The sequence below is a fragment of the Centropristis striata genome, chromosome 23, assembly GCF_030273125.1.
Source record: "Centropristis striata isolate RG_2023a ecotype Rhode Island chromosome 23, C.striata_1.0, whole genome shotgun sequence".
Taxonomy (NCBI): Eukaryota; Metazoa; Chordata; class Actinopteri; order Perciformes; family Serranidae; genus Centropristis; species Centropristis striata.
Genome location: NC_081539.1, coordinates 31,751,455 through 31,773,437, shown reverse-complemented (window position 1 = coordinate 31,773,437; position 21,983 = coordinate 31,751,455). Strand labels below are relative to the sequence as shown.

The following is a 21,983-nucleotide window of genomic DNA, read 5'->3' as shown; positions in this document are numbered from 1 at the left end:
ATCATCATTTATAAACCATATATAGGCCATTTAGAATGGTAAATTCATAATTTATTAATGTTTAACTAACTACATCATTTATAAATGACAAATATATGGTATATTAATGTAATTTTATAGTTACTTTACCATCAACAAACAGTTAAATTATAATTAATAGTTTATTAATAGTGTTAGTTGCACTTATTTTAACATTTTTAACACCATATTAAGTATGTTAATGATTTTGAAATGATTCATATACCTTTAAGAAATTGGTTTAAAACATTTAAAGATTAAATATGTAAAGCACTTTGTAAATGGTTAATAATAATTGGTCTATAAACCATCTATAAACATGACTTAGTTGGTTATTGTAAAGTGTTACCTTGGTTTCCTCTGTAATCTATTAGATAATCTTCAATTCATTATTTTTAATCTTGTGTTATTGTCCATGTATAATTAAATCTATTAGATTAAACTAAAAAACAACACTCTCTCTTTCTCCGTAGCCGTGTAAGAAGGTTTGCCCTCAGGACGTGGAGCTGATGTACACGGAGCTGATCCAGCGCTGTAAGCAGATGTACCTGACGGAGTCCGACACCGAGGACGACAGCTTCTACCAGCTGCCCAGCTTCCTGGACTCCATCGCCAGCGTCCTCATTCACCTGGACAAGGTGACACACTCAGCCTCATCTCTATGTGGCTGTATTAACTACTTATTAACCCCATAAAGCCAAGTGTATCATATTTGATACACAAGTTTTTGAGACCTAAACATCATCAGTGTGATATTTTTTTCCTGAAAAACCTGATGTCTACATGTGTTGAAGAAAAAAAACTGAGCACCAAATTGCACAAAAATATAAGATATAGCTAAATTTATATGCAGGTTCCACTGGTGGATCAGTCATTGCTGCGTGAAAACTTCATATCAGCAGATGTATGATGTTATGTTATATGGAAAAATATATTTTGCATGTTTGAGGAAAATGTTAAAAGAAAGTAAAGCCTTAAAAGGTTAAAAATGTTGGGTTTTATATGTTTTTGTTAGTTCAAGAAAAACAAACCGTGAGCAACAAATTGCACAAAAAGAACTGATGTATCAAATATGATACAAATTAGAATCATATATCCCTATTGTTTTTAGATTTTTTTAAAATGATCTGTCAGCAGGTTCAATAAACACTCCAGTTTAAAAAAAAGAAAGAATTTTCTGGCAATTATTTAGTGGTTCAGGCTTTATAGGGTTAACGAGGGTTACAAAGGGCTTGGAACAATGTCCGGTTCATTTCCAGAAACTCTCCATGGGAAGATACGCTTGGGAATGTTCCAAATCAGAAATTTCCATGGAATTATAGGAATTAACTGGAAATTGGGGGTAATTTAAACAAACCGTATCATATCCAAACATAAATATCAACATTTTATTTTGTCATAAGCAGACCTCCATGCAAAACAATACAATAAAAAAACATGAATGTTGAGTTAAATATGACTCATCACCCTGTGAGCAGTGTGCATGGAATCTCTCAGTCTTTTATGACTAAAACATATATATTTTTTTACATATACAGTTGAAACCATAAGTTTACATACACTATATAAAAAGACACATATGCTTTTTTTCTCACTGTCTGACATGAAATCAGACAATCACTTTTCCTGTTTTAGGTCCGTTAGGATTACCAAAATTATTTCTATTTGCTAAATGCCAGAATAATGAGAGAAGTATTTTTTTAGACATTTTTTATGACTTTCTTCAAAGTCAGAAGTTTCCATACACTAACATTATTATGCCTTGAATGATGATGCTGTCGTGTCTTTGGAAGCTTCTGGTAGGTGAGAAAAAAAGCTTATGTGTCTTTTTATATAGTGTATGTAAACTTCTGGTTCCAACTATGTTTAAGTTTCATGTTAAGGGCCAACCCTTTCATTTAGTAAATCCTCAGTTTGTTCCGTTTGTTCTTGTAAATTCCTGTTAATTTCCATAAATTCCCATGGAAAGTTTCCAACTTTGAACCAACCCTAATATTAAACAGAAAGATGATTGTGTGATGTGAACTCAGATCCCGGAGGTGTACACGCCGCTGCTGGAGCGCCTCCTGGTGGTGCAGATGGACAGTTTCCCTCAGTACAGCGAGCGGATGCAGACGGCGTGCTGCAGGTCCATCCTGAAGGTTCTGCTGGCCGTGGCCTCCAAAGGACCCGTGCTCTGGAGCTTCATCAGCTCTGTGGGTACGTTCATCATCAGCACGTTCTACCTGAAGGCAGTAGTTCTCAACCTTTCTGAGTCGCGACCCCCAATTTAACATGCATGTTGTCTGACCCCCGCTCATTGAACACAATCTCACACACACAGTTCAGATCACCCAGAAAACACAAAATGACCAAAAAAAGACATAAAATGACCAAAAAAGACACAAATTGACCAAAAAAAGACACAAATGACCCAAAAAAGACACAAATTGACCAAAAAAGACACAAAATGACCCAAAAAAGGCACAAAATGACCAAAAAAGACACAAATTGACCAAAAAAAGAAACAAAATGACCAAAAAAAAGACACAAAATGACCAAAAAAGACACAAATGACCAAAAAAAGAAACAAAATGACCAATTAAAGACACAAATGACCAAAAAAAGACACAAAATGACCAAAAAAAAGGCACAAAATTAACAAAAAAGGCAAAAAATTTACCACAAAATGATTTTAAAAAGACATAAAATGACCAAAAAAGACACAAAATGACCAAAAAAGACACAAATCGACTACAAAATGATAAAAAAAGACACAAAATGACTAAAAAAAGACACAAAATTAACAAAAAAGGCAAAAAATTTACCACAAAATGATTTTAAAAAGACATAAAATGACCAAAAAAGACACAAAATGATAAAAAAAGACACAAAATGACTAAAAAAAAGACACAAATTGACCAAAAAAGGAAACAAAATTACCAAAAAATAGACACAAAGTTACCAAAAAAGACACAAAATGACCAAAAAGACTAAAACACATGAACACTTTAACACAGTGGAGACAGAGCTGACTTCCAAAATGATTTGGCGACCCCCAGAAATCATCTCGCGACCCCAATTGGGGTCCCGACCCCCAGGTTGAGAATAGCTGCCTAAAGGCATCATGGTAATCTGAAATGAAGCATAACGTCCATCAGATGCTGGTGAGATGTTGAAGAATGAATTCAGTCCAGAAATGAGACTGACTATAATGTATTAGTGGTCATTTAAATAGAGTAAAATAGAGCTTGTTATTAAAATTAGACTTGCTGCTTTTTCATGTTATCTGTGATGAGATTGCATGTAATGTCTGATAAAACACTTTATTTTCCCAGTGCACCAGGGTTTGATCCGTGTGTGTTCTAAACCCATCATGCATTCTGAGGTGAGCCGCATGTTTATATTATATATCGCTGATATTACTGAATATATACACATTATACTGATATATATCATTACCACTGTGCTGATGGAAGAAACACGCCTGTTTCCTTCTTTCCTCAGGATAAAAACGGTTCCTCTGAGTCTTCCCAAGTTCGTACTGGGAAGTGGAAAGTTCCATCTAGTCAGAACTATCTGGCTCTGTTTAAAAACCTTCTGGACTGTGATCAGCTGAAGGTATGGACATATATACAGATTATATATATATATATATATATATATATAGAATATATTCAGATTATTACATATCACCAACTGTGCTATTGTAACATTACTTCAAATAATAAGTCCTTTCAGGGTCTTGTATGTACAGTTTTGTATTTCATACATTTAGGTGTTCTGTGTCATGAGAGCCATAATATTTACTCTGCTGGTTATGTTGCCGGGGAGATTCTTTCATTGTTTACAATCAGCAGCACGTTTTCTTCATGTCCTTGCTCCGTGTGTCCTCCTCTGCAGGATTCAGGGTTTCTGGACGGAGCGTTTGAGAGTCAGAACGCTGCTCTGGTGTCTCTGAGCCGTCTGCTCTATGACGAGGTGGTGAAATCAATCCTCCGCATCGTGGAGAAACTGGACTTGTCTGTGCAGAAAGTGACAACGGGAGAAGAAGTGAGGCTCACTGTGAAATACTTCTTTCATTCATTAAAAGTTACTGACAGCAGAAACACAACATCCAACACCATCTGCTGGCTGTTGTACCAGATCTGTTGATATCGTCTCAGTCTTTATGATATCGTCCCACATGTCTTACTCCAGCTGTTTTCTGTGAGTGAGAACATTCTCTATGGTGGAATGAAGCTGTCAGAGCGTTTCCTGTCTGATGGATCCTGATCCAGGACTCTTCTTGTGTTTCAGGCTCCGGGTGATGCGGCTCATGTCCTGCCGTCCTCAGACCCCACAGCTCACCTGCTGCCCAACAAGATCAAAGACTTCACCGCCTTCATCAACCTGGTGGACTTCTGCAGGTAATGTGGACAAGATCCCTCTTTAAAAGTGTCACAAAAAGACACAAAATGACCAAAAAAAGAAACAAAATGACCAAAAAAAGAAACAAAATGACCAAAAAAAGACAGAAATTACCAAAAAAAGACGCAAAATGACCAAAAAAAGAAACAAAATGACCAAAAAAAAGACACAAATTGACCAAAAAAGACACTAAATGACCAAAAAAAGAAACAAAATGACCAAAAAAAGACACAAAATTAACAAAAAATGACAAAAATGTAACAAAAAAGGCACAAAATGATTTAAAAAAGACATAAAATGACCAAAAAAGACACAAAATGACTAAAAAAGACACAAATTGACTACAAAATGATAAAAAAGACACAAAATGACTAAAAAAGGAAACAAAATTACCAAAAAAAGACATAAAATTATTATTACATTAAATCATTTAACACAGTAAATGTTAACACTTTTAAATTGAACCTGATCTGTACGACATGTTTATCATTTTAAACATTTAAAATGAGAAACTCAAGATGTTCTCCTTGTTGTGCAGTGAGTTGCTGCTGAGTAAGCACCAGGAGTATTTCCAGTCCTGGATGTACCCGTTGAGTCATGAACTCATCCTCCACTCCATCAGGAATCCTCTGGTCAGCGGCTTCTACAAGCTGCTGTCTGTCACCATGACGATCGCTAAGAGGACCAAGTACTTCCAGGTAATGTTTCCACTAGGACCAAGACTTTTTCTCTATTTGTTGTTTTCCATGTAAGGACATCACTTGTGTCTTCCAACTGGCCTTTAATGACTAGTGCACTATTCATACATGACATGCCACACGACAACGTCTGCAGCTCCATAAAACACTTCCTGTTCATAAGGTACCACACCACATTAAACACTGATATTCACTGGAAACTATTAGAATATTATCGGAAAATCAAACCTGGTAGCCACTTTAAAACTCCTAAAGATAGGAAGGATGAAGAGACTTCAGATGAGATGAGTCAGGGTGGAAATCCAGAGTGAATTACTGTGTTACTGACCAGGTGGAGGCCTGTCACACAAAGGGGCGGGGCTACACTAAAAGGGGGGCGGGGCTACACCAAAAGGGGCGGGGCTCCCTCAAAAGGCGTCCAATCAGAAACAGAGCAATGATGCAACACGCCCTACGCAAATAATGATATTTTGAAAAATGAATTCAAAAATCTTCAAAATCGAGGATGCACACCTTCGTGCCATGAGCAAGACACACACACACACACACACACACACACACACGCACACACACACACACACACACACACACACACACACACACACAGACGCTTCTTGCTTTTCTAGATAAAAGATAAATTCATTGGATTGTGATTTCCCAGAGAAGGAGAGTGGAGAACCAGAATGAATGTCCTGTAAGAGGATACCTAACTGACTTTCTAATGACTTGTTTGTTTCTGTATCTATTAAATAAGTGCCATCCTAACTTTATATCTGTGTTTGAACAGGGCGTCGGCCCCAGAAGCTCCACGTCGCCCCAGAGTGACACAGTGAGAAGTGCTTGTTTTGCGCTTTTCTCCAAGTTTGGGAAAGAGGTAGCTCCTCCTGACAGAATGTGTTTGAGTGTATGAATTAAATGCAGTGTTCCAGGGTAATATATAATGTGTTGACCTGTGGTTTCCCACCAGGTGTGTGTGAGGACGAAGCAGTACAAAGACGAGCTGCTGGCCTCCTGCCTGACCTTCGTCCTCTCGCTGCACCACGGCCTCATAGCGCTGGACATCCAGGCCTACTGCCCCGCGCTGGAGGTGGGCCTTCATGTCTCTCTTTCTGTTTCTTGGGACTAGGCATGGATAGATTCAGGTTAAAGCAGAACATGCAGATGTGCAGTTTGATGTTTTGTGCAGTAACTCCTAAAAAACAGTAGTTTTACATCAGCAATAACTTCAGTTATTATGTGTATAATTGTAGAGTAGCTCATGTAAATTGATAAAAATGCAATTTGAACAAAAAATATTTCCACATACTGTCTTGCAACTGAAGGCTTAAAACACTGAGTGTGTCTTTTTTTATCGTGTGATACATTCAAATCAATCAAAATGACTTTATTTATCCCTGAGGGTAAATCCAGTTAGTCTGGTGGAATCTCTGTTAGAATGAGACAGCCTGATGGCTGCAGGAGAGAATAATAATAATAACAATAATAATAATAATAGGAGAGAAGGATCTTTTCAATCGGAGAGAGAGGAGCCGTCCACTGCTGTTGTTTGGTATAAATAAAGGTTTTGTGTAGAGATGATCTGGTATTTAAAGATGGCCTCCAACATGTTTGACGGTTCATCTCTCACAAAAAAAAGATCACCTCCAATCAATACTTCCATAAAAAATGTGAATATTACATGTTTCCAGAGCATGGTCTCATCTCTGTGAATAAACTCATCAACCAGTCACGTTCTGCAGAACTGAACCTCAGAAGCTTTGGACCTGTTGATTGGGTGAAAATCTTACTCCGAGTGGTAGAACAACAAATGCAAACTAGTCTAAACATTGACATATTAACTGTATTGGGAAATATACAATCCACTACTAAATCCATATTAACCCATTGAAGCCTGGAAAGCGTTTACGTTGTTTTGTAGTATTTGTATAAGCTCTCAAATACTTTTTGAATTTCATTTTTATCTGCTACAGAGGCTGAAAAATCTATTATTTAGTAGAAACGTTGACCCTTCTGGTGAATTTCCAGAAAAACTTCAGGTTTTAGGGGCTGATTTTAGGCTTATTTTATTGTAGGCGGCTCTGAGGATGGGTCTGAGCCACGTTCCTCTGGCCTCGGTGGCTCTGGACGCCCTGGAGGACTGGTCCTCCCACATCCCTCTGGAGACCATGCAGCCCTGCTACAGCAGCATCCTGCCTCTGCTGGACGGGTACCTGAAGACCTCCTCAGCCACCAGTAAGACCAGTATACTACCAGTGGAGGCTAGGCTAGTCTGTTATAAACCTAAAGTAAAGTCTAATCCAGATGTTTGTGTGCAGACAGAGAGGACAGCAGCTGGGAGGTGATGTCTTCTTCTTCTACTAACACTGAGCGAGGATACGGCCGAGTGATGACCAGACTGCTGAAACAGTCCAAACAGCTCAGCATGGTACTTTGTCGTCTCTTATTACCCACACAAGCCAGAATAACATGTGTTATTGATTATATTTTAATCAGTTTTATTACAGGGAGGAGAGCATGCTCTGTCTGATGTTTGCAGGGATGTACAGACCGTATCGAATCTATTAATTTCTCTTTAATATTCTTATAAAGCAGAATTACTTCAGGGCATATGCTAATGAGCCTCATGGTATTGTACAGTACAGCAGTAGTTCTCAACCTTTTTGAGTCGCGACCCCCAATTTAACATGCATGTTGTCCACTGAACAGAATCTCACACACACAGTTCAGATCACCTGAAAAACAAACAAAATGACCACAAAAAGACACAAAATGACTAAAAAAGGAAACAAAATGACCAAAAAAGACACAAAATGACCAAAAAAGACACAAGATGACAGAGAAAAGACACGAAATGACTAAAAAAAGACACAAAATGACAAAAAAAGAGACAAAATGACTAAAAAAAGATACAAAATGACCAAAAAAAAGAGACAAAATGACTAAAAAAAGAGACAAAATGACCAAAAAAGGAAACAAAATAACCAAAAAAGACACAAAATTACCAAAAAAGACACAAAATTACCAAAAAAATACACAAAATGACCAAAGAAGACACAAGATGACAAAGAAAAGACACAAAATGACTAAAAAAAGACACAAAATGACCAAAAAAAAGACACAAGATGACCAAAAAAGACAAAGATGACCAAAAAAAGACATAAAATGACCAAAAAAAGACAAAATGACTAAAAAAGACCCAAAATGACTAAAAAAAGACACAAAATGACTAAAAAAAGACACAAAATGACCAAAAAAGGAAACAAAATAACCAAAAAAATACAGAAAATGACCAAAAAAGACACAAAATGACTAAAAAAAGACATGAAATGACCAAAAAGACTAAAACACATGAACACATGAACACTTTAACACAGTGGAGACAGAGCTGACTTCCAAAATGAGTTGGCGACCCCCAGAAATCATCTCGCGACCCCAATTGGGGTCGGGACCCCAAGGTTGAGAACAGCTGCAGATATAGATTATAGATTGATATGAGTGCGATAGCTTGATATTGTTGCTGATGTTTTTCTTGCTGTGGCTGCAGGAGGATTCTCCTCTGGTCTCAGTGAGGCTCCGGGTGGTGAAGCTGCTGGGCCACCTGGGAGGAAAGCTCAACAGGAACCTTGTTACTGGTAACGACTCATAACCAGCCTAATGTCTCCTTCTGTTACATGGTGACATACTGGGCTGTGATCCATAGTGATCCATAGTGATGTTATGATGAGTAGAGATGCTTGCTGATCACAGGTTTCTATCCTCCCTCCAGTGGCGTCCTCAGAGGACTGGATGAGGAGCTGTGTGTCCTGGGACTCTGAGAAGAGGCTCAGCTTCGCGGTGCCGTTTGCTGACATGAAGCCGGTGATCTACCTGGACCCGTTCCTGCCCCACATCAGCCAGCTGGCCCTGTCCACCAGCGACAGGCAGACTAAGGTAGGTCCTCTAGGGCAGGAGTCACAACCTTTCTGAGTCACGACACCCAATTTAACATTCAAGTTGTCCACGACCCCCGCTCACTGAACACAATCTCACACACACAGTTCAGATCACCCAGAAAAAGATACAGAATGACCAAAGAGAGAAACAAATTGAAGAAAAAAAAGACAGCAATGGTTTAAGTTACCAGTTTTTCACCAACATATGTAAAAATATCTGCTAATCCCAGTTTGTTACATCAGTCAGGTTATCGAAATAAGTCAATTAAATCAGTTATTAAACTTGTCCTTATTACCTCTCAGGGTGAATTTAATCTTTTCCAACTTAAGGTGAAACATAATGTCCCTGATCCACACAGAACTGATTTGATGCTAACGTTGGTGTGATGACAGTAGAAATGAGTGATTATTATTATTATTAATGTGTGTTTGTGGTGCAGGTGGCAGCCTGTGAGCTGCTCCACAGCCTGGTGGTCTACATTATTATTATTATTATTATTATTATTATTATTATTAATGTGTGTTTGTGGTGCAGGTAGCAGCCTGTGAGCTGCTCCACAGCCTGGTGGTCTACATTATTATTATTATTATTATTAATATGTTTGTTGTGGTGCAGGTGGCAGCCTGTGAGCTGCTCCACAGCCTGGTGGTCTACATTATTATTATTATTATTATTAATATGTTTGTGTGGTGCAGGTAGCAGCCTGTGAGCTGCTCCACAGCCTGGTGGTCTACATTATTATTATTATTATTAATATTAATGTGTGTTGTGGTGCAGGTGGCAGCCTGTGAGCTGCTCCACAGCCTGGTGGTCTACATTATTATTATTATTATTATTAATGTGTGTTTGTGGTGCAGGTGGCAGCCTGTGAGCTGCTCCACAGCCTGGTGGTCTACATTATTATTATTATTATTATTAATGTGTGTTTGTGGTGCAGGTGGCAGCCTGTGAGCTGCTCCACAGCCTGGTGGTCTACATTATTATTATTATTATTATTAATGTGTGTTTGTGGTGCAGGTGGCAGCCTGTGAGCTGCTCCACAGCCTGGTGGTCTACATTATTATTATTATTATTATTATTAATATGTTTGTGTGGTGCAGGTAGCAGCCTGTGAGCTGCTCCACAGCCTGGTGGTCTACATGGTGGGGAAGAGTTCTCAGATGTCTGAAGGGGAGAACAGCCTTCCTCCCATGTACAAACTGCACAAGAAGCTGTTTCCTGTCCTGCTGCATCTCGCCTGTGATGTCGACCAGGTGAGTTCACTACAACAAGTCTGTTCTCATTAAACTCCTTAAATATCATCACATCATCAAGTACAGTAAACCAGACAGGGAGACATTATTTGTTACATTTGTAACTGTAGAAGTCAGATTATTTGGGAGTTTATGGGAGTTTCTTTGAATCATTTTTTATTATTATGATAGATGATAGTATTATAACTAAAGGCCATCAGAGACTGTTAGTGTTTTTAAGAACAAACTTAAGACTTATCTTTCTAACTTGGCTTTTACCTGAACCATTTTTAGAGATTTTTCTGCTCATGCATCTTAGTGTTATTACATCTTCTCTTTTATTTGTTTATTTATTTGCTACTATTTATGAGTCTATCTCTATATATATATATTATCATGCTCTAGTTATCTTAATTATTTATTTATTGTTTTATCTTTTTTATCTAGCTTTTTATTTTATTATATATATATATATATATATATATATATATATATATATATATATGTGTGTATACTTTCCATTGTCATTATTGACTTTTACTTTTTTATTTTTTATTTTTTTTATTTTTATTATATATATCTTAGGGTTGGGGATGGGTGGAGGGTGTTTGTTTCTATGTTTTGTTATCTTTTTATTATCATTATTTTATTTTCTCCTTTCTTTTTTATGTAAAACGCTTTGTGTTGCATCTCGCTTGTATGAAAAGTGATATACAAATAAAGTCTGATTGATTGATTGATTGATTGTTGAGGGAGCCATAAGCCTAAATAACAACCAAATATCTGTTAGCCATGGAAACAGTGTGTTCTTTTTAGGCAATATTAATTTACAAAAGTAGCATGCATCTGTGAGATGGTTTGAGGGTTTTGGTCGGGGCTTCATGTTGTTGGAATGTGTGGAAAAGGACCTTCTGTAAAACTTCATCCAGGGTAAAAAACTCTGTGTTCACTATTGACTACAGGGAAACCTGTCAGGATGAGCTCCGTAATCTGAGCCGTGACTAATGAATGATAGCAGACATGTTGGTTTAAACGTTGCTAACAGGACTTTTTACACATGCATTTATAATTCCTTCTCCACTATATCAGGAACAATCAAGAAGCCGTTGCAGCCATGTAGCCTCTGTATTTATTTGGTTTGGCATTAACAGCATATCAATGTTTTTCACGTTTTCATTTGGACCCAGATTAGTTTTTTTAAATGCTTGTCTGTACTGAGTAGACAGAGCCACTGTAAATATTCCTCCAGCAGTGTTTCTGAATATGAGTATGAATATGACTGTGTCTCCAGGTGAGCAGACAGCTGTTTGAGCCTCTGGTGATGCAGCTGATCCACTGGTTCACTAACAACAAGAAGTTTGAGAGTCAGGATACAGTCGCTGTCCTCGAAGCCATCATGGTGAGTCTTTATATCCTACGAAGGGCTTTAGAGGCTACAACTGTAAGATTAGATGATTAAATTAAAACTGTTCCTCCTTTTAGCCTTTCCTCCAGAAGACTCTTTGTTCCTTAGTGTTTAAACAGTCAGTTTGTGTGTCTGCAGGACGGCGTGGTGGACCCGGTGGACAGCACCCTCAGAGACTTCTGCGGTCGCTGCATTGAAGAGTTCGTGAAGTGGTCGATCAAACAGACGAGCCCGAAGCAGCAGGAGAAGAGCCCCACCAACATGAAGTCTCTGTTTAAGAGGATCTACAGTCTGGCTCTGCACCCCAACGGCTTCAAGAGACTCGGAGCAGCTTTAGCCTTCAACAGCATCTACAGACAGTTCAGGTGCTCTTTGACTCTTATATTTTCTCTCTGAGGGAGAATGGTTTTCTGTTCCCAACATGTTGTAAAGTTGTTCTGTATTTGATCAGTGTTTGTGTGTTTGTCCTGCAGGGAGGAGAAGTCCCTGGTGGAGCAGTTCATCTTTGAAGTTCTGGTCATATTTGTTGAGAGTCTGGCTCTGGCTCACTCAGACGAGAGATCTATGGGTAAATGTTCTACAGCAGTAGTTCTCAACCTTTTTGAGTCGGGACCCCCAATTTAACATGCATGTTGTCCACGACCCCCGCTCACTGAACACAATCACGCACAGTTCAGATTTCCCAAAAAAGAAACAAAATGACCAAAAAAGACCCAAATTGACCACAAAATGATCAAAAAAGACACAAAATGACCAAAAAAGACACAAAATGACTAAAAAAAGGCACAAAATTACCAAAAAAGGAAACAAAATTACCAAAAAAGACACAAATTGACCACAAAATGATCAAAAAAGACACAAAATGACCAAAAATTACACAAAATGACCAAAAGAAGTCACAAAATGACAAAAAAACACACAAAATGACCAAAAAGACTAAAACACATGAACACTTTAACACAGTGGAGACAGAGCTGACTTCCAAAATGATTTGGCGACCCCCTGAAATCATCTCGCGACCCCAATTGGGGTCCCGACCCCAAGGTTGAGAACAGCTGCTCTACAGGACCTTCACATTCATATCAGTGAGCTAATGTCATAAAGATAACTAGAAATCAGTTTATTTCATCTTTAGAGGGGATGTTAGATTATCATAAATTATATTTCTTCTCTTGCAAAAACATAATGGACGCTTAATTTAAAGAGCTATATTTTACAATTACACTTTGCATGCTCTCACGTTGGGTCAAACAAAGTTCCAGAGTACATTTCATATCAATAAAGCTGATTGATTGATCAATATCTCCTCCCTCAGGTACGGTGCAGCAGTGCTGTAGTGCCATTGATCATCTGAAGAGAATCATCATTCATAAAGCTCCCAGCCTCAACCAGTACAGCGCTAAGACCCGCATCCCGAGGTTGGTATCAGGAGATCCTGACTATCAGCTGTATCAATAAATAAATCAATAAATGTATTACCTCTGTTCCTCTGTTCCAGGGGTTTCCCTGCTGATGGGAAGCTTTGTCTCTCTGACGTGGTTTTGTGGCTGCTGGAGCAATGTGGCCGTCCTCAGGCCGAGTGTCGCCATAAATGCATGGAGCTCTTCTACGAGTTCATCCCTCTCCTCCCAGGTGAGCAGCGGTTCTCAACCTGGGGGTCGGGACCCCAGCTGGGGTCGCCAGATGATTTCTGGGGGTCGCCAAATCATTCTGGAAGTCAGCTCTGTCTCCACTGTGTTAAAGTGTTCATGTGTTTTGGTCTTTTTGCTCATTTTGTGTCTTTTTTTTGTGGTAATTTTGTGTCTTTTTTTGGTCAATTTGTGTCTTTTTTTAAATCATTTTGTGGTCAATTTGTGTCTTTTTTTGTTATTTTGTGTCTTTTTTTTGTAATTTTGTGTCTTTTTTTAACATTTTGTGGGCATTTTGAGCCTTTTTTGGTCATCTTGTGTCTTTTTTTTGGTCATTTTGTGCCTTTTTTTAATCATTTTGTGGTCAATTTGTGCCTTATTTGGTCATTTTTTGTCATTTTTTTGGTCATTTTGTGTCTTTTTTTGGTCATTTTGTGTCTTTTTTTGGTCATTTTGTGTGCTTTTTGGTTATTTTGTGTATTTTTTGTGGTCTTTTTGTTTCTTTTTTGGGTGATCTGAACTGTGTGTGTGAGATTGTGTTCAGTGAGCGGGGGTCGCGGACAACATGCATGTTAAATTCTATTCTATCTATAAAATCTATCCATCCACCTACCTATCTACCTATCTAGTTGATTTTAATTATAATGATTAATTCTCTGCTGTGTGTGGTGACCGTAGGGAAGCAGACTCCGTCTCAGTGGGTGGAGGTCCTGCTGAAGGATGAAGGTTCAGGTTTCCTGATCTCCAGGTTTGAGGGTGGAGGTCTCCTGTCCCAGCCGACTCTGAGGGCCCTGAAGGGGGCGTTCAGTGTCCGGGCCACGCTGCAGTGGATGGACCTGCTGCTGGCGGCGCTGGACTGCTACAACACCTTCATCCACCTGCACATCATCAGGCCTCACCACATGCTGAGTACGGCATCAGGAGACTCTTCATCTGCTCAACACACACACGTTTACTGATAACATACACTACTGGTCAAAAGTTTTAGAACACACCAACATTTCCAGAATTTAATTGAAAATGATGCAGTTTAATGTCTCAGTGTACTCTGAAATTAATGCACATTTGCAACATTTAAAATTCTTTATTGAGCACGATAGTGTTTTGAAAGTAAAAAAAAGATTCAAAATCACATTTTATGTTGGACTAAAGGACTAAAAAAAGACACAAAATGACCAAAAAAAGATACAAAATGACCAAAAAAAGACACAAAATGACCAAAAAAAGACACAAAATGACCAAAAAAAGACACAAAATGACTTACAAAGACATGAAAAGAATTCAAAAATGGACAAAATAGCCCAAGACTCCATAGAGTTAAGTTGTTAACCCATTTCTTGTTCCCTGAAAAAGGCCTACTTGTATAATTCTGAAATGTACATTATTTTCCAGTTTTGGTTAAGCTTACCTTTTTTTATTTACCTCTGGCAGTTCACCACTTACCTTTGGACCCTTTCAAGCTGTTCATTTGACTTGAACTGCTTGAATTTCAATAAAAAACTGGAAAAATTGGGGTGTTCTAAAACTTTTGACTGGTAGTGTATTTTAATAGCATGTAGTCTCAGCATTGTTGACTGTTCCAAGTAACATGAAGAATGAAGAAAACAACGTGTTGTCCTGCATTGAACAGAATGTTTTCTGCTTCTTTTTCAGGCTCCAGAGAGAAATCCAGCTTTCTAAAAGCTGTCCGCTTCTTCCTGACTGAGCTGGCGGCTCAGGATCTGGCGGCAGCAGAGAGCTGCTTCCCTCTGGGCGTGAAGACGTCCCACTTCAGCCCCCGAGAGGTGGAGACGTCCCACTTCAGCCCCCGAGAGGTGGAGACGTCCCACTTCAGCCCCCGAGAGGTGGAGACGTCCCACTTCAGCCCCCGAGAGGTGGAGACGTCCCACTTCAGCCCCCGAGAGGTGGAGACGTCCCACTTCAGCCCCCGAGAGGTGGAGACGTCCCACTTCAGCCCCCGAGAGGTGGAGCAGTACAGCTTCAGCAAGTGCACCATCATCGTCCGCCTGCTGGAGTTCGTCACCATGATCCTGGTCAAAGGAGACCAGGAGGTCTGGAAGGTATGGCTGAAGTTAGGACACCGAAATAAAAAAAACAACATTTTTTTATTTTTTTTTATTTAACCTTTATTTAACCAGGGAATATCCCATTGAGATGAAGAAGCTCTTTTTCTTTAAGGGAGCCCTGGCCAAGAGGCAGCAAACACAGAATACAGTTACATATTTACATAACATACAGACCTTAAACACGTCATGAGAAACAAGTGCATGTTATGGAATTGGCCTCAATAACTCTTAGTTTGGATTTAAAAGTGCTCAAAGAAACAAATTCAGTTAATTTCCATTCTTTCTGGTGCATATTCCAGCAGAAGGTTAGAGTAAACAAATGCCCTTTTACCAACTCTGTAGAGCAGAAGGGACAGAAAGATTGATCTTGTGAACCAAGAGAATAAGATCCTGCATTTCTCACAGTAATTAAGCTGCAAATGTACGAAGGCAGCAGTCCCAATATTGCCTTATAAATGAAAGTAAACCAATGACTCTGAGCCCTTGGAGTGGCCAGAGCAGGACATCCTACCCAGAGGATCATTCACAATCTGACAGTTAGTAATGAAGCTCAAAGAAGCTGATAAACAGGATCAATCATTCTAAGACATTGATCAGCAGCATTCATGTACAAAAGATCTCCGTAATCCAACACAGATAAAAACGTTGCAGTGACAAGATGTTTTTTTTTACATTAAAAGAAAAACAAAACTTATTTCCAAAATAAAAACTCAATTTTAACCTCAGCTTCTTCACAACATGATTCTTCTTATTTGCTGACTCTTTCCTTCATTCCTCCACAGCTTCTGGAAGAAGACCTTTTCGTGTCTGATTTCTTTGCGCTGACGGCGCTGGTGGTGTGTGAGCCGTCCTCGGTGGGATTCAACATGGCCGACGTGGAGGTGATGAAGAACCTGCCAGAAGTGTGTGTTCCTCTGCTGAAGGTGCTGCTGGCCTCACCCTACCACACTCATCTAGAAAGCAGCCTGCAGGCTAAAATATCTCACAAAAGGTTTGTTGATCATCTAATGTAGTCAACTGGAGCAACAAACCCTCAGTTTGGCCTGAAAGGAAGCAGAGAGCTGAGTTCTCCTGCAGGCAGAGCTGCCAGCAGCCTACATCAAGTTATTGATGCTCAGGCAGAACATAGTGAAGCTGAGTTTGTTACTTGTGCAGGTAATAATAAAAGACATGGAGGTTTATTTATTTTATTTTATGTATTTATTTTGTTCTTTTCATGAAAGTGGACAACAAAATGTGTCCAGAGACTCTCTACACCTTCATGATTAGAAAAGAAAACATTTCTTCTGTTTGTCTGCCCCCTACTTGAACAATAAAAAAAAAAAAAGATGGTCTGACATCACATACGATGGATTTTCAGTAGCCTACACCAACAAAACTTTGATTATAACAAAACACTTAAAACAAACGAGAAAAAACAAACAGAAACCCATACAAGCACATCATCTCAAAACAACTGATCATAAACAATCAGTTTAAGATTCTAGTACATATTGATAATAATAATAATAATAATACATTTTATTTGTAAAGCACTTTTCATACAGAAATCTCAAAGTGCTACAGAAACCAGAAACAAGAGAAAAACTCATTAAAATCAGCAGTAGATAAAAAAAAAGACACGGGTAATAAAGTACATTATGCAGAGACAAAATAAAAACATCTAGGGACAACCTAAAAATGCCTCCCTGAACAAAAAAGTTGACAATTTTTTCTGCATTTATACATTTTTTAAAATCTATTAATGTCTGTACAACCTTTTAAATCCTGTTTTGTATTATGAACCAGCGTGAATCAAGACGAGTTAATGTAAAATGTATCTTTGATCCTCCAGTTATCAACACCTGGAACCTTGTTTCTCCTTGTTCTGATCTCTAGTATTATTATTATTATTATTATTATTATTATTAGTGTGGAGGATCTGTGTGCTGTGGACCTCTACCACTCCAGCACGCTGAGCCGCCAGGACCAGATGGAGATGGTTCTGGCTTCCTGTCGGCAGATCCACAGAGCCGACTTCCTCAGCTCCATCCTGCACAGCCAGGTATTATAACTTTAGCTTATATTATTAGAAGCTTATATTCCAGTCCAGATGTGACATGCACATTTGTTTTCATAATCATTCAACACTCAAAACATATTGAACATTAACTTTACTGAACCCATAAGAACCCACGGTGTAACAAACACTCCACATTTTCCAGTGACTGGAAACAGAAATGTAAAAAAAATAGTAGCTTTTTATTAATTTTATTTTATTTTATTTTATTTTGTTTTGTTTTGTTTTGTTTTGTTTTGTTTTGTTTTGTTTTGTTTTGTTTTGTTTTGTTTTATTTTATTTTATTTTATTTTATTTTATTTTATTTTATTTTATTTTATTTTATTTTATTTTGTTTTGTTTTGTTTTGTTTTGTTTTGTTTTGTTTTGTTTTGTTTTGTTTTGTTTTGTTTTGTTTTGTTTTATTTTATTTTATTTTATTTTATTTTATTTTTGGTAATTCTTCTTACTATTATTCCTTATCTGATTTCATTTTATTTTATGTATTATTTTTATTATTATTATTATTTTATTTTTACTTGTTACACTTGACACTGTTTTGACTCTCGTAATGTCATCTCTTGAGTTTGTTATGTCACTGAAAAATCAATAAACAAATGTTTAAAAATAAATAAATAGTAGCTAACTTCAAAAAGCTTATTTTTTGTTCCGAGATCTGGAGTTTAAACCCATTTAACAATTCTAATCTGTTAATAGGGAACTGAACAAATTAAAGTCACACTTTTGAAATATGTTATGGAGATGCAAACAAAAAGGCTCTTTGTTTTTATTTATTATTGATTTATTATTATTTTGTTACTTAAAAACAAATCTGAAAAATACCTAGTTGTTAAATAGCACTATTAATGTCACAATTTTGATAAATGTTGTGGAGATGCAAAGAAAAAGGCAACTCTGTGTTTCTGTAAGCAGAAAATGTGTCTTTTTTTTTAATTTAAAAAATAATAAATATCAGAAACATAAATACCACAAATGTATCGTATTTATGTCACATCTCAGATCTTTGACATTTAGTTCTATGGTCCACTTGCTCTGTGATATATTATCCCCCATCATTTTAAAATGTTTCTTTAAGGATAACTGGGTTCTTATGGGTTCAGCATTTTACTTTTGGATTGTATTTCCTGTCCCACAGTTTTTTGTGTTTTTGTGTCTGAAAGGATGCCAGTTATGCCAGATCTCTCGGGTCCCGCCTCCTGATGACGGTTTATAAAGGAATCGCTCCCGGCGAGGACAGGAAGTCTCTTCCATCGCTGGACATCAACACCAAGAGACTGGCAGACGGTTTACTGCAGCTTTCCTTCTGTCTCAGCCAGCAGGTCAGTGCTGCTGCTCTCTGGATCACATTTAATGAAAATCCGATTCAATTTAAGCTACAATCCCTCTTCTTGGTAGTGGATAAATGGCAGATTTCCAATATTCCAGAATACTGACTTCTAGGATATACAGTACAGGCCAAAAGTTTAGACACACCTTCTCATTCAATGTGTTTATATATAATGCTGTGTGTGTGCAGAGCGACCAGCTGGTGGACCTGCTGCTGAACACCATCATGCTTTCTGTGCCGATCTCTGGGAGTCACAGCCATAACTTCCTGAGTTTCTCCCACGGCGAGTACTTCTACAGCCTCTTCCAGACCACCATCAACACGGAGCTGCTGAGGACTCTGGACAGCATCGTCCCACATCTCATGAGAGCTTCTTCTAAAAACCCCAGCATGGTAGCTCCTTCTCCTCTTTTTACTAATTAAAATACAGAAAAGGTTGTACAGAAGTTTTTGCATTAACTGTGAGTTGTGTTTTCTCAGGTGAGCATGCTGCTGAACGGCATGCTGGACCACAGCTTCAGAGAGCGCTCTGTGAGGAAGACGCAGGGCAAACAGCTGGCCGAGGAGGTGCTGAGGAGGTGGAACAGCCTGCAGTCCTGGTGGGAAGGAGCCTCCTCAACTCCTCAGAGCAAAACCTCCACTCTGCTGCTGCTCTCCAAGCTGCTGCAGGTACAGAAAGCTGATTTACTGCTGCATGTCCCACAGAGAAACAGCTTATTATATATGTTACTGTATTTTTTGCACACTTTTTCAGATTGAGTCCTCCGTCTGCTCTGATATCAACCATGAAGCCTTCAGACCCGTGTTCTCCACCTTCACCATGCTGCTGGTGGACATGAACCTGCCTCTGAACCTCAAGGTAATGGAGGTGGAGCGGCTTGCTTCAATGACTACACATGTTAGTTTTCTGTCTGAGTCGCTAGTGAATAAACTGTGTTTATTGTGTTGTATTGTCCAGAGCCAGGCCCTGCTGGTGCTGCCCTTCCTCACCTCCCTGCCTGAGGAGCCTCTGGCGGAGCTGCAGAGAGCTCTGGACCTCCTGGTGGCCAACCACTTCCCCATGCAGTCCGACGAGTTCGCCAAGGGCTCGCTGCACCGCAACAACTACATGGACTGTGTCCGGAAGGTAACAGCACTTATCGGTTTCAGCAGATGTTTCTTTTAGTCGGTGCTGGAGAGGTTGTGATGTCGGACCAATCCTTTATTTCTCTCCGTTGTTTAGCTGCTGGATGCATTAGAGCTTTCTCAGAGCCCGTTCCTGCTCAAACTGCTGGCGGGGATTCTCTGTCGAGATAGAAAACACATCATGGAGGACTCCTTCCAAACCTGTTTCCAAAGGATTGCTAAGAGGTTAGTCACAACTATTATTCATTCCTGGGAGATAATAACGTTCAGGGTTCGCACGGGTGTTTGATGTCCTTCAAAATGCTTCAATTTAAATGTTGTATTTTCATTGGATTTTGGATTACGTGCTTGTAAATGCTTGAACTTCTTACTGTATTTATCTTGCAATCTGACTATATCCATCTATAGACTATAGATAATCACATGTTAATGTAAAATATAATGAGTAGCCTATCTAACACCATCTCTGTTGGTTTGGTTCAGTGAAATCTCCCCTTTTAGTCTGTAAGAACTCATCTAAAACAGGTGAAGATACTGGAAAAGCTTGAAAATGAACATTGAAAGTCCTTGAAAACTGCTTGAATCTGACCACTGCTAAAGTGTACAAACCCTGAAAGTTAAACATGACTGAAAAGTGAAGACGATGCAGAAAAGCCTTAAACCTGCATTCTTTCTAATGGCCAGCAGGGGGCGACTCCACTAGTGGCAAAAAGAAGTCGGATTGTATAGAAGTCGATGAGAAAATGACGCAACTTCACATTTTATTAGCTCAGTATTTACCGAATGAGTCTATGGTCTAAATATAAAAATAGTTTCAGATCTTCTGCAACTCAGCATGATGTTCATTTAGTAAATTATGGTCCATTTAGAACAAAACAGACGATAAAATGGAGTATGCTTTAGAGCGTGGTTACCATGAAGCACTGGACATTTAAATAAATATAAATAATAAATATATAATAAATATCTATCAACTATATGGATGTTTGTGTTCTTGACCCTTTCACAGTTTGTTTTCAGTTCATGAAAGTTCATTGTAACATTTTAATCACCTCAAATCTCCTAAAAATAAGCATCCCAGTAATATCATGGTTGTTACCATAGTTACCATGAATTATGGATGCAACGTGCTAACTAAGCTAGTGTTAGCTCCGCCCTCTCGTCCTAATATGGTCACTTGTGGCTCCAAAAAACCAAGATGGTGACTCAAGCTAAAAAAAAACTAATGGCTATGTCCACTTGTTTTCTACAGTTCAGTACACTATGATGGAAGATGATCGAGACTCATAAGAGCCTGTAAAGTTCCATTGGAGGGTCATTATGTAACACTGCATTACATCATAAAGCAGGGGTTCCCAAAGTGTGGTGCGTGGACCCCTGGGGGTGCGCGAGATGTAAAATGTAATGGCGGTCTGATAATTACACAATTACATTTTTTCCCCACACAATAAAGACGGGTAAATAAACATTTCCTTTGTAAAATGTAAAATCAAAAACTGTAATATTAATTAATAAATAAATGCAGGCTATTCAAAATGCACTTCATCTTAAAATGAAGCGTAGAAGAAGTTCTCTTCTTCATGTTTCCAGCCTGTTATGATGACGGGTTGTTTAGCTCCACGCTCATTTAAACTTGCTGCAATTTTTGTTCAACGCAGCCCAAAATATTATAACGTTTTCCAACTTATGTGCTTTCTGCCTCTGATCCTGAGCCTTCATCATCCTCTTTGATATTAAAAGTGAAAGCTTCAACATAACTTTGTTGCATTATATTGAAACTGTGTTCAGATTAATTCAAAAGCGAGACTGCATTGTTGTGATTGTGATTATTTTATTAAATGTGTGTTCTCATTAGAGCATGATTAAACATGCCGCCTTTAATATGGCTATAAAAAAGCTTATTGCATTTTGTTTTTTTGAAGGTGTGGGGGATTGGGGGGGGTCAACCCGGTTGGGACGTAGAAGGGGGTGCACGGCTAAAAAGGTTTGGGAACCGCTGTCATAAAGTCTTCTTGTTTGGCTCTCAACGGAGGCGGTCGCATCTTTTTTCTCTCTCCCTCCCACTGTGTTTTTCCCTGCTTCGCTCCTCTCGTCTCGTCTTGT

The 21,983-nt window shown here is 38.6% G+C and overlaps 1 protein-coding gene across 1 annotated transcript in view; it reads left to right on the top strand.

Moving 5' to 3' along the window:
• prkdc (protein kinase, DNA-activated, catalytic subunit) overlaps positions 1-21,983 on the top strand; it is a 79,857-nt gene that overhangs the window by 10,132 nt on the left and 47,742 nt on the right. Inside the window, exons 12-40 of the mRNA XM_059327502.1 lie at positions 492-656; positions 2,049-2,217; positions 3,336-3,385; positions 3,505-3,618; positions 3,901-4,050; positions 4,297-4,406; positions 4,946-5,105; positions 5,893-5,979; positions 6,073-6,192; positions 7,178-7,337; positions 7,421-7,530; positions 8,650-8,737; positions 8,872-9,039; positions 10,143-10,291; positions 11,562-11,669; positions 11,814-12,040; positions 12,149-12,243; positions 12,991-13,093; positions 13,174-13,307; positions 13,982-14,212; positions 14,957-15,363; positions 16,152-16,360; positions 17,281-17,413; positions 18,589-18,747; positions 18,945-19,148; positions 19,236-19,424; positions 19,510-19,614; positions 19,714-19,881; positions 19,978-20,105. Coding sequence (XP_059183485.1) covers positions 492-656; positions 2,049-2,217; positions 3,336-3,385; positions 3,505-3,618; positions 3,901-4,050; positions 4,297-4,406; positions 4,946-5,105; positions 5,893-5,979; positions 6,073-6,192; positions 7,178-7,337; positions 7,421-7,530; positions 8,650-8,737; positions 8,872-9,039; positions 10,143-10,291; positions 11,562-11,669; positions 11,814-12,040; positions 12,149-12,243; positions 12,991-13,093; positions 13,174-13,307; positions 13,982-14,212; positions 14,957-15,363; positions 16,152-16,360; positions 17,281-17,413; positions 18,589-18,747; positions 18,945-19,148; positions 19,236-19,424; positions 19,510-19,614; positions 19,714-19,881; positions 19,978-20,105 — 4,400 coding nt within the window. The remainder of the gene's footprint in view (positions 1-491; positions 657-2,048; positions 2,218-3,335; positions 3,386-3,504; positions 3,619-3,900; positions 4,051-4,296; positions 4,407-4,945; positions 5,106-5,892; positions 5,980-6,072; positions 6,193-7,177; positions 7,338-7,420; positions 7,531-8,649; positions 8,738-8,871; positions 9,040-10,142; positions 10,292-11,561; positions 11,670-11,813; positions 12,041-12,148; positions 12,244-12,990; positions 13,094-13,173; positions 13,308-13,981; positions 14,213-14,956; positions 15,364-16,151; positions 16,361-17,280; positions 17,414-18,588; positions 18,748-18,944; positions 19,149-19,235; positions 19,425-19,509; positions 19,615-19,713; positions 19,882-19,977; positions 20,106-21,983) is intronic.